The sequence below is a fragment of the Piliocolobus tephrosceles genome, chromosome 6, assembly GCF_002776525.5.
Source record: "Piliocolobus tephrosceles isolate RC106 chromosome 6, ASM277652v3, whole genome shotgun sequence".
Classification (NCBI taxonomy): domain Eukaryota; kingdom Metazoa; phylum Chordata; class Mammalia; order Primates; family Cercopithecidae; genus Piliocolobus; species Piliocolobus tephrosceles.
In genome coordinates, this window is record NC_045439.1 from 12,288,643 (window position 1) to 12,301,746 (window position 13,104).

Genomic DNA, 13,104 nt, shown 5'->3' on the forward strand with positions numbered 1-13,104 from the left:
AGCCAACCCTTTTCCAAAGTGGTAGCACCATTTTAAACTCCCAACAGGAATATGTGATTTTCTCCATATCCTTGCCAACACTTGGTGTAGTGAGCCTTTTAAATTTTTAGCCATTCTAGAGGGTGTGAAGTGGTGCTCCATGGTGGCATCATTTTACATTTCCCAAATGACAAAAGACATTGAGTCTTTTTTGTGTGCTTACTGTCTACTCATATATTTTGCTTTGTGAAGCATTTGCTCAAACGTTTTGCCCCTTGTTAAATTGGGTCAGTTTGTCTTTTTCATATTGTGCTATAGGTGTTCTTTACAAATCCTTTATCAAATATATGCATGGTATGAAGTAAAGGTGGACGTTCATTGTTGTCCATTTGGATTATATAATTTCCTGTGTGTACTATAACAAATTACTATAAACTTGGTAGTTTAAAACAACAGAAATCTATTATCTCACAGTTCCAGAGACCAGAAGTCTGAAATCAGTATCACTGGACCACATTTAAGGTGTCGGCAGGATTGTGCTGTCTCTGGAGCTCTAGAGAAGAATCTGTTTCCTGCCTCTTCTAGCATCTGGTAGCTGCCAGCAATCCCTGGCTTGTGGCTGCATCACTACAATCTCAGCCCACGTGGTCACATCGTCTTCTTCTCCTCTATGTGTCAAATATTCCTCTGCTTCTTTCTTATAATGATACTTGTGACTGAATTTAGGTTCCATACAGATAATCTAGGATATCTCACAGTCTCAAGATCCTTAACTTAATCACATCCGCAAAGACTCTTTTGCATAAAAGGTAATAATATGGTTTGGCTGTGTCCCCACCCAAATCTCATCTTGAATAGTAGCTCCCATGACCCCCACATGTCATGGGAGGGACCCAGCAGGAGGTAATTGAATCATGGGGGGGATGTTTTCCCATACTATTTTCATGACGGTGAGTAAGTCTCATGAGATCTGATGGTTTTATAAACAGCAGTTCCCCTGCACATGCTCTCTTGACTGCTGCCATGTAAGACATGCTTTTGCTCCCTCCTTCACCTTCTGCCATGATTGTGAGGCCTCCCCAGCCATGTGGAACTGTGAGTCCATTAAACCTCTTTTTCTTTATAAATTACCCAATCTCAGGTATGACTTTATTTGCATGGTAAGAACAGACTAATACAAGTAACATTTACAGGTTCCAGGGATTAGGACCTGATATCTTTGGGCTAATTATTTAGCCTGCCACATGGATCTTCAGTGATTCCAGGATCAACTGAAACAATTACCATCTCTACTGAATTACCTTAGTACCTTTGTTGAAACTCAGTTGACCATATATGTTTCGGTTTACTTATGGGATTTCCATTCTGTCCCACCTATCTCTCTGCCTATCCTCACACCAACATCACACTGTCTTTATTATGTAGCTTTATGCTGTCTTAAAATTAAGTACTCCAGTGTTAATCTTCTAACTTTATCTTTTCATTTAAAAAAAAACAAACAGAAAATATGATATTCTATGTCCTTTGCATTTCCATATGTATTTTAGAAACATCATGTCAATTTCATACAAAAAATTAAATTAAAGCCTGCTGGAATTTCTATTGGGATTGCTTTGAATCTATAGACCAGTTTGTGATGTATTAACAACTTAATACATCTTAAAATTCAGTCTCTCAATCCATGAATGTAATTTATCTTTTTTGGGGGGGTCCACTTGAATTTCTCTCAGCAATATTTTGTAGTTTCGATCTATATGTCCTGCATGTGTTTTCATAATTTATTCCTAAATATTTCAGTTTGGATGCTATTGTGTCATTTGAAAACAGTTGGATGCTGTTGATGTTTTATTTTAACTTGTGTGGCTGATATTTATAAATGTAATTGACATTTGCAATGTTGTTAAATTCACTTAGGTCTAGCAGTTGTTTGTAGATTTCTTAGTACTTTCTACGTAAACAACAATGTTGTACATGAATAAAGAAAGTTTTACATCTTTCTGCTTCCAATCTAAAGTAGAATGCATTCAATACAGCAGCACTAAGCATGATATTTGTTGTTTTTTTTAATAGAAAACTTTAGAAGGTTGAGGAAGTTCCCTTTATTCCTAAATTGCTCAGAATTTTTTATCAAAGTATGTATTGATGTGCACATACAATATTTTTTCCTTATTCTGTACATGTGGTAAATTAATTGACATGAGGTCATGACATAAGTCTCCTTTATATATTTGTAGATTTGATTTGCTAGTATTTTGTTCAGGATATTTGCATGTGTGTTTGCAAGGGATATTTTTCTGTAGTTCTTTTTTAATGCCTTTGTCAGGTTTTGGTATCAAGGTGACACTGATATATTTTGAATATCAATTCTTTGTCAGTTATGTGTATGGTAAGTATTTTCTCCCACTATGTGGCATGACTTTTTATTCTTGTCATCGTGCCTTTGCTTGAGGCTTACAGTCTTTATTTGCATATTTCAGGAAGTCAGAAGAGGTCCAGTTGGTTTAGGGTGTGTTAGAAGGCAGCTAGTGGCAGGGCACAGTAGCTCACGCCTGTAATCCCAACATTTTGGGAAGCTGAGGCGGGCGGATCACTTGAGGTTAGGAGTTTGAGACCAGCCTGGCCAACATGGTAAAACCTCGTCTCTAGTAAAAATATAAAAATTAACTGAGCATGGTGGCGCACACCTATAATCCCAGCTACTCAGGAAGCTGAGGCAGGGAATCACTTGAAGCCGGGAGGCAGAGGTTGCAGTGAGCCAAGATAGTGCCACTGCACTCCATTCTGGACAACAGAGAGAGACTCTGTCTCAAAAAAAAAAGGCAGCTGGTGCACACTCAAATTTTGGGTTATCCTTGAAAGCAGCTTTGATAAACACTAAAGGTTATTTGGGTTTTTAGATGAATATTCAATTTACTGAAATAAACTAAAAATCTAGTAATCCTTAAAGTTCTTAGCTTTAATTAAAATCCTATTATTCTATTTATAAATCTAAGGGGACTTTTACAATTTAGTTGACCAAATTCTCCGAAATATTTTAGGTTACATGTATATTAACATAATCTAGTTTCCTTTTGTGTGTGCATGTGTGTGTGGGTGTGTGTGTACAAATATAGGAACATTGTCAATTTTCTTTTTAAACACTGCATATGTCTCTAACAAGCAAAGACTTCCCATGAACACAGATGAATTTTACAAATTTAATAAAATAAACATACGATTTTGAGTGTTGTTTTCTTAAACATTATTTGTTAACAAAATTGTTTTTAAAGTAGAATACCTTTCAACTTTATAATCATAAGATTAAGTCTCTTATGGAAGCACATCATTAAAATTGGAATTGTAAGTAATCTGCCCCATATGCCAAGTTCTTATGCACACGTTAAATATTCAATATGCACAAATTAGTCCTAAAATACTCAATATGCACAAATTAGTCCTAAAACTAATGCCAAAAATGTTAATGCCATTGGTTTTGTTTATTTTGTTTTATTTTCTCCATAAGTAATTATAAACACTTGTACGTTTTTAACTAAGACAGTAGTTTTTAGCAGGCAGTAGTTTTTAACTATCAATACTAAGGCAGTAGGTTAAGGCAGTAGTTTTTATCAGGATGGTACTGCCCCCTAGGGGGCATTTTGGAAATCTGATGGTGTGCTTTTATTAGTCAGCAATTGGCGAGGGGATGCTTGTATTTAGCTCTTGGGTGGGGACAGGGGCCTGACAACTGAAATAGATAAGACAATCCTGCACAGCTAAAAGTTACCCTGTATAAATTTCAAAGATCTCATCATACAAGCAAAAAGCTCATAATTATTTAGGCCTAGAACGTAACCATGTTTTATGTGGTTTTGGCATAGTTTTAATATAGATTGAATTTTTAGGAATTTTGTTATCTTGTAAATCAGGGAGAAAATGTACTTTGTTCTGAATTTTACCAAGAGTTATTCACCATTTCAGAAAATTATGTCACCGGTAGCAATGTACTGCAGCCCGTATTTGCAGCTCCCTCATTCATAGTGATTAAATGTAGATATATGTATATAAATATATAGATACGTTTCTTAGATCCTTGTTTTGAAACATCAAATATAAAAAAATAAGCATTGGCCAGGTGCAGTGGCTCACGCCTGTAATCCCAGCACTTTGGGAGGCTCAGGTGGGCGGATGATGAGGTCAGGAGTTTGAAACCAGCCTGGCCAACATGATGAAACTCCGTCTCTACTAAAAATACAAAATGGTGACGTGCTCCTGTAATCCTAGCTACTTGGGAGGCTGAGGCAGGAGAATTGCTTGAATCCGAGAGGCGGAGGTTACAGTGAGCTGAGATCCCACCACTGCACTCCAGCCTGGGCGACAGAGCAAGACTCCATCTCAAGAAAAAAAAAAAAAAAAAAAAAATTAAGAATTTACCATTGAATATTGTATCATCTTAAATCCCAACTTATATGGGTGCAAACAACTCATTCTTTCATTATACCTTTTGGTGTAGCAGTGCTTGAGCATGTACATATTGAAATATACACTATTTTATTACAAATAATTTTCTTTTATTTCTCTTTTGTTTGGGCAATACCTTGTGTGTAACTATAATAGAGGATGTTATCTATGAATTTCATTTCAGGATAGTAGAGAGCATTACAAAGTATTTTTTAATCTTCACAAAAAATGTGTAGCCCTGGATTAACAATTCTGATACTGCTGTGCACAGATTTTAAATCAGATAATAAATTTATAAGATTGAAACAGTGAGATATTGTTGCCAGAAGAGATAGCTTTTTGGAACAGAACAGAAAATATCCAAACAGATATACTGGTATATATACCAGCTAATGAATTTTGAATATAAAGATGAAATATCAAATCAAAGATGAAATTTAAGATGATTTAATAATGATAGTGGAACAACTGGCTAAGACATATATGGATACATAAAGCACTATATGTACCAATCTAAATTCCAGATGGATTAAAGTAAATCTTAAATAGCAAACCCCAGAAGAATCTAAAGAAAATACAAGTGACAGTGTATTGAATAGCTAGTAGAAATGGCCTTTTCTAAAGACAAAAATAATAAAGTAAAATATTGGTAAGTTTGCATAAATATTAAACACTTTTCTATTTTAAAAAAACACCAAAAAGGCAGGAATGAACCATAAATAAAAATTTACAACATCTATGAGAATGGATGAAGATATTTAATATATCATTAATTTCTATATATCAGTAAGGAAAAAAATACTTCCGCAGAATAAGGATTCAAGAATATGACAAGATAACTCACAAAATAAGGAGTACATGAAGCTAATAAACTTAAAAATAGTTTAGTCTTACTAGTGGTGAAGAGGAATGTATATTAAAATAAGTCACCTATTAAATCAACAGAGGGTTTTTTTGTTATTATTTCTTAACGACAAAGCTAATTGTTAGTGAGGAGGAGAAAAAAAAATAGATCCTCCCACATACTTCTGGGAAAATGTAAACTGACGACAGTATTTTTGAATGCCAACATTACAACGTAGGTATCAGGTGCTATAAAAAATGCATAGTTTCTGGCCCAGCAGTTCCACCTCCAGGAATATACAGAAAATACTTGGGCCCCATAATGTTTTCGCTTCATGCTAAAATAACTTATCAGAGCGAAAATTAGACTTTAAACCCTTAAAAGGGGGGCGGGCGCTGATACGTTGAACCCACAGGGATGGAATATTTAATGACGGTTAAATATCATATTGAAGTTCTGGAAAAGGTAATGGGCGGGGCTGGTTGCCAGGAGCAGGGCGGGGGTGACTCCGAAAGCGCAGGAGAGAATTTGATGGGGGAGGGGGCGGGGCATGTAAAAAAAATGGTCTGAATCAGAGCTGTCAAAGTCTCCCAGACTCATGGAAGTGTACACTAAAAGGGTGAATTTTACTTTGTGTAAATTACATACACCTTAATAAAGCTGACTTTTTAAAAATCTTGTTGAAGAACATTAAACAGCCTGGGGAAATCTAAATGGTTGATTAACTAAAGGGAGTAATTTGCAAGGCAGAGTGTGATGGGAACTTGGCGGGTGGTGGAGGGGGTGTTTACACATTCAGGGGAGACATAGGCTGGAAGGAAAAGTGCCAGAATGTATGTATATTAGTGTCTCTCTGGAAGTTAAACATCGTTTATTAAATTAAACATCGTTTTTCTCCGTGCATTTTGTTTGTTTGTTATTGTTGTGTTGCTTTTGGTTTTGGTTTTGGCTTTTGCAGCAAACAGCTCTTCTGTTATTGGCGGGGTTGGAGCGGGGGCCGGTGCTACAGCAATTTGGGAGCAAGGCTCACTTGCTATGGCTTCCAGGTTGTTTCCAGCTCTTTTCTCTTCGGTAGATCCTTTGTCAAGCCGGGGCAGACGAGCCGGGGAGTTGGGACCGCGCCTGGGCGAGCGGGGGGCGGGGCGGGGGGGGGCGGAGTCTGCGTCTCTCTGGGGCTGGCAGAGTGGGCGCGTCCCTACTGGATGGAGGGGGAAGTAACACCCCAAGAACGCTGTCATTTCCTGGGCCGAGTTGTGACCTGGACGGCCTCAGCATGATGAGTGAGTCTTGCTTCCCCAGGGGGCGGGCGGGCTGGGCTTGGGGCAGGCCTCCGCCTCCCCAGCCCAGGAAGGGATAGAGAATAGCTTCCTTCCCCGACTTCATCAACCAGCTGACCTACTGATTCCCTCTCCCTCCCTTCCTCCCGCCCCTTTCCTTCCTCCCTCACCCTCCTTTTCTACCTCCTTTCCCTCCCCCTCCCTTTGTGCCTCTCTCTCTCCCCTTTCTCCCCTTTCCGCTCTCCCTCTGCCTTCCCCTCTTCCCCTGGCACTCTCTCTCTAGAACAGGCAGCTGCTGCTGCAGTGGGAGGAGGTAAGTTGCCCAGATCTCCTGTCTCCAGGCCCTCACCTAGCGTGGTCCCGGGGGTGCTGGGAGACCACAGAGATGAGGCGCAGGGCTGGCTCTCCCCCCTCACCCTCCACTTCCGAAGCTGCCTGAGTTGCCTGGGTGAGCCATGGGGGCCGGGAGCAGCATCAAAATACTCCAGGGAAAAGTTCACTCCCATTCCAGCCCCAGCTTGTCCTCTAGTCCTTATGTAGAATAAGCATAGGAGGAAGATTTCCTTTGAAAGAGGGTTTGCAGGTAAACTCCACATGGCTTATTTCACATTTATGCGTGGACACACACACACACACACACACACACACACATGCACACAAACTTCAGACGCAATAAAGGGTATTGACTTTCCCAGCATCACACAGCAAGTTAGAGACAAACCAGGGCTATGCCTCGTCCTATGACATCTTTGCCTCACCTGGCTCCACACTCCACCATTTCTTCACCACAAGCCCCCTAAGCTGCCATGTCTCTATTGCTCAAGCTGACAGTCGCCCGAAAGTGTCAAGGAATTTATAAGCGAAGGGGGGGCAGGGGGTCCCTTCTCCTGAGCCCACCTCTGCACTCAGCTTCTCTCTCCCCACAGCCCTGGCAGTGGGTGCTGTTCCCGTGGTGCTCAGTGCCATGGGCTTCACTGGGGCGGGAATCGCCGCATCCTCCATAGCAGCCAAGATGATGTCCGCAGCAGCCATCGCCAACGGCGGTGGGGTTTCTGCGGGGAGCCTGGTGGCTATTCTGCAGTCAGTGGGTAAGTGTGCTGGACAGGACCACCAGAGCTGGGAGAAGATCCAGCCCTGAGGCTGAGCCCGAGGGAGGCCCTCTCCTCGCCCTGCAGTTCCATGACCCTCAGCTTCCTGGGTCTTCAGTCTCTCCCTCACTGTCCCTTCTTCTGGCTCCTTCTGAGTGAGGTTTGGGGTGGGAGTGGATAGGGTGATGGGGTGCTGGATAGGGAGAAGAGGAAAGGAACCCAGGCCAAGAGCCATGCCTGGGCTCTGACACCTGGGTGACCTGGGCAAGGTCCCCTGCCCTCTCTGGGCCTCAGTGGCCTCCCGTGTAAAGTAAGGGGCCCTGTATCTCTTAGGGTCTGTCTGTGGATGACTCTCCCTCTATCTCTCTGTTTCTGTGAATTCACCCCTGAGCTGTCTTTTAGCTGCCTCTAGCAGCTTCTACCCAAAGCAGAGCCCTGGGATTTTCAGGACCTGGAGGAGGGATCTGGGTGGGATTTCTGGGCCACCGCCAGACCCCTGTGCTCATTCTCTGTCTCCTCCACAGGGGCAGCCGGACTCTCCACATCATCCAACATCCTCCTGGCCTCTGTTGGGTCAGTGTTGGGGGCCTGCTTGGGGAATTCACCTTCTTCTCTCCCAGCTGAACCCGAGGCTAAAGGAAATGAGGCAACAGAAAATGTACCCCAAGGTGAACCTCCAAAACCTCCACTCAAGTCAGAGAAACATGAGGAATAAAAGTCACATGCAGATGCATCTCCCTGTCTTTGCTTCTTGCAACTCTGGTTGGAGTTCTGAGCTAGAGGTTTCCAGTTCTCCCCCTCTCCCAGCCTACCTTGTCATGGAGGGGCAGAGGGAGGTGGTTGGCCATGCAGAGAATTGGCTTTGGTTGGTCTCAGCCTTACAGGGATGGGCTGTATGACCCAGGGCCATTCATGGGCCTTTTCTGGGCCTCAGTTTCCCCCTTATTCAATGGTGGCATTGTCACAGGCTCCTGTTGAGAGGCAGGGGTGAGGGGTGGCCAGGGCATTTCAGGAACCGCTGACGGTAGAGCCCTCTGCTCCTCTTCATTAATGGCACTAGATACCCAGAATGAGCAAGAACACCATCCTTCCCTTGCTCAACCTCACAGTCTTGTCAGAAGGCTGATAAGCAAGCCAGCAGGAAAAGACAGTGTGTCAAGTGTTACACTGGGGCTCTGGGCACTTTGAGGGGAGGAGGCTGAGTCAGGTTTGGTCACCAAACTGTGTCTGGAAAATTGAAGGAGAGGCTGAGTTCATGCATGAAGACCTGGGACTCTGACCACACCCTCACTGTGTTAGTCTGTTTTAAGTAGCAATAAAGGAATACCTGAAGCTGGAAAAGAGGTCTATTGGGCCCACAGTTCTGCAGACTGTACAAGAAGCATGGTGCCAGCATTTACTTCTGGTGAGGGCCTCCAGAAGCTTACAATTGCAGAAGGGGAAGGAGGAGCAGGTATGCCATGTGGCAAGAGAGGGAGCAAGAGAGATGCCAGGCTCTTTTAAGTAGCCAGCTGTCTTGTGAACGAATAGAGTGAAAACACTCGTTACTGTGGGGAGGGCACTGAGTCATTCATGGGGGATCCACCCCCATGACCGAAACACCTGCCACTAGGCCCCACTTCCAACACTGGGGAATCACATTTTAACATGAGATTGGGAGGGTACAAACATCCAAACTCTATCAGCCCCTAAAGACTCCAGTCTTTGTTCATGTGATGGATGCCACAGTGGATGGGAGGGGTCCACACGGACCCCCAGGAGACTATGATGTCAGGAGAAACTGGGCACTTGCCCAAACAAAAGTGACACAGAGCGTTATGTTCAGTGCAGTGATGGACCCCAGCCACGAGCAGGGAGCACAGAGGAGCCAGGGATCTGTTCTCATACGTGGGGAGGCTTCCTGGAAGAGGATGCAAAAGGCTTGGGCCTTGAAAGGCGAGTGGAAGTCTGACAGAGGAGGAGGGAGGCAAAGGGAAAGGTGTCCCAGGAGGAAGTAAGTCCCAGCTGCTCAGTGAGAGAACTGGAGAGGGATATGTAATTGGGCATGTCCATGGCAGTGTGGGTGGAAGGCAATACCTCTGAGAAGCCAGTGAGAGGAGGGGGACCTTTAGGTAGCCCTGGAGAGCCTCAGAGGCAGTAGGGAACTCCCAAGCGTGGAGGTTTTACAAGGAGGCAGGTCTGGTCTGGATGACGCGCAGCTGTCCTTCTGCCCCCATACATTTTCTATGCTGAGGCACATGCGTGTCTGCTGCTCCTGAAACTCCCCTGTATTTTGTGGGACAGAGACCTAGGCTCTGAGCCCCTGAGAGGACAAAGGCAGCCCAGGCCCCACAAGGGGAGCATCCTGGTCCCCATCTTCCTCCCAAGGACTGCCAGCAAAGAGAGGCCAAGTGTCCAGGAACAAAAGCTGGGGCCTTTTCCCCAAGGGCTCAGGTATGAAGGGGTGACTGAGAAGGTGGCCTCTCCTCCCCTCCAAGGGATCAGCATCCACTACCCAGAGAATGGAGCAGAAGGGGCATCTGTCTGCTTCTGTCTCGTCTGGAGGTCTCAGCATCTTGCTCCTTCCTGCCATGTTCCTGGCCCCTCAGAAGCTGTCACCGCTGAGGGCTCCTGCCCATGACCCATGAGACAGCTCCAGCCTCCCCCTCTGGAGACCCAGATATGGCAGGGACGGAACTGTTTCCCACCACCATCAGGCCAGGCTGTGTGATGAATGTCATCAGGTGAGAACAGAGGCCCTCCTTAGATGGGATAGTCAAAGAAGGCCTCTCTGAAACAGAGATGCCTTGCATAAGACTTTAAGGACAAGAGAGAATTTCTTAGCTTCAGCCTTTGGAAAACTGAAAAATAATAAATAATTTAAAAATAAAATAAAATAATTTTTTTTAAAAAAAGAAATAACATAGGATGGGAGATGACTACATTTATAAGTAAGTTAGACTTTGTTGGATTCCCTTGTTCCCCAAGGAGGAACTTCGTGGTTATTCATAGCTCCTACCCTGGTGACAGGCATTCTTGGGTGTCCCCTGATGCTCCATTCACTGTCAGGGTGAAGTCTCACTTCCTGCCAGAGAAGCCTCATTCTCTGGAGGTGTTGTAAAGAGTGAGGTATAAGTAGAAATACAAGTTCTGAAATTTCTGCCCACACTCTAACAGATGGTCTTAAGGCAGCCTTCTGGGTGCACACAAGGCATCTTATAAACCACTTGGCAACCTATCAAGAAGGAAGAGCTGGCCAGGTACAGTGACTCATACCTGTAATCCCAGAACTTTGGGAGGCCAAGGAGGGCGGATCACTTAAGTCCAGGAGTTCCAGCCTGGGCAACATGGCAAAATTCCATCCATACAAAATATACAGAACTTAGCCAGGTGTATTGGCACATGCCTGGATCCCAACTACTTAGGAGGCTGAGATGGGAGGATCTCTTGAGCCAGGGAGGTGGAGGTTGCCATGAGTCGAGATTGCGCCACTGCACTCCAGCTTGGGCAACAGAGCAAGACCCTTTCTCAAAAAAAAAAAAAAAAAGGCCAGTCTACAAAATCATTACTTTCCTTGAACCCCTAGGACAGTTGAGGTTGCAGGGCACCAAATGGCCTGAACTCTCAGGACAGTAAGGTGCTTCCAACGAGAGACAGGACTCTGGATCACTGAGCCCCCTGGGGTCCGCTGCGCAAGTGAGTAAGGAATCAGCTAAAAGTCTTAAGTGATTGCTAAAGGCCAACTAAGACTCACGTGAGTGCATAGAACCTTTGGAAGCCGCAGACACAGCATGGGTCCCACCAACCTGCAGACCCTTTTCCCTGCGGGCTGGGTCCCTGCAGGGTCCTGGTGAAAGCATCACTGGGAGGGGCAAGACTGGAGGAAGGGAGCAGGAAAGGCATCAAATACCCCCACCTTCCTTCTCTTCTAGAGGAAGGGCACAAAAACCTTAAGCCGTGGGGGAAAGACAGCCAACCCTGTAGCTTCCAAGGCTCATGCAAAGACAATTGCAGAAGGAGAAGAAATAGTAAAACCCTCCGCCCTTGGAGAAGAGCAAGAAACCATCCTGAGCCCAGACCTGGAGACCTGCTATGCTTAGGAGAGGGGCAGGGATCTTGAGAAAATGCCACCCCTAAGCCCCAAATACACAAGGCCTGCCTAGACTGAAGCTGGATGAGGAACATAGAGAATCCCACTTCTCCCATCCAACCAGGCTAGCAAGTAACAAGCAAACAGATGTCTACCACTGGGGATGGGGCAGAGACCATATCCAAGGCTCAGGCACAGTGCAGAAGCTTAAAGACACTGAGCAAACTCCTCTGCAAGCCAACCTCCACCCTAAGCACGGGATAACACTGATCTGAAGCCAGTGGCACACTCACAGCAACCATAGTGTCTTAGTCTGTTCGTGCCGCTGTAACAGAAAACCACAGACTGGTTAATTTATAACTAATAGAAATGTATTGGCTCACAGTTCTGGAAGCTGGGGTGTCCAATATCAAGTTACCAGTATGTTTGAGAGCCTTCTTGCTGCATCATCACATGATGGAAAGTGGGAAGATGAGAAAGAGAAAGAGAGGGCCAAACTCACCCTTTTATAATGGCATTAATTTCACCCATGCGGATGGAGCCCTTGTGGCTTACCTCTTGAAGGTCCTCTTTCTTAATACTGTTACAACGGCAATTACGTTTCAGCATGAGTTGGGACAAACATTCAGACCATAGCATAGGGCAACTAGAAAACCCAAGTCCAGCTGGACTCCTGCTTGGATTGACTCAACCCCCAAGGAAAGGCCTAGCCAGAAAAAAGACATACACATTTCCCAGCATGAATATCATTTGTCCTGTCTGTACTGTTGCCCCTACCCGCTACACTCCCTCTTCCAGTCCCTGCCTACTACTCCCTACATCCAGCACCTTTGACCCTCCCTCCCAGTGTCGCCCCCATGAGGCCCATAAGACAGGCTGAAAGTGTCCACGCACTGATCCAGAATAGACCTCAGCCAATGATGGATGGGAGTGAGGGGATTAACACCCTACAGGTGGGACAACTCTTGCCTGTTCCACATTGTCTCCAGTGGTCCCCAGCAGGACTGAGCCTCCGTGGCCCACATTGCAAAGTCACTCATTAATCGACCCTTTCTGGGCTGCCTTCCCTTCCATTGCTCACCTCCCCATTCCTCTGTTGGTATTTCCTGGGATCACCTCCCAAATAAGCCACTCGCACTCAAATCCTTGTGTATTAGTATATTCTCACGCTGCTAATAAAGACATACCCAAGACTGAGTAATTTATAAAGAAAAAGGGGCTTAATGGATTCACAGTTGCACATGACTGGGGAGGCCTCACAATCATGGCAGAAGGCTAAGGAGGAGCAAAGGCACATCTTACATGGCAGCAGGCATGAGAGCATGTGCAGGGGAACTGCCTTTTATAAAACCATCTGATCTAGTGAGACTTATTCACTATCATGAGAGCAGCACAGCACAGCCCCCGTGA

General features: G+C 44.8%; 1 protein-coding gene across 1 annotated transcript; it reads left to right on the forward strand.

Moving 5' to 3' along the window:
• Positions 1–6,439: 6,439 nt before the first annotated feature.
• IFI27L2 (interferon alpha inducible protein 27 like 2) lies at positions 6,440–8,358 on the forward strand. The gene is made up of 4 exons (XM_023205545.1): positions 6,440–6,540; positions 6,821–6,850; positions 7,464–7,625; positions 8,150–8,358. Exons 1-4 carry the CDS (start codon positions 6,534–6,536, stop codon positions 8,338–8,340), a joined length of 390 nt encoding a protein of 129 aa, XP_023061313.1. The 5' UTR covers positions 6,440–6,533; the 3' UTR covers positions 8,341–8,358.
• The last annotated feature ends 4,746 nt before the right edge of the window (positions 8,359–13,104 follow it).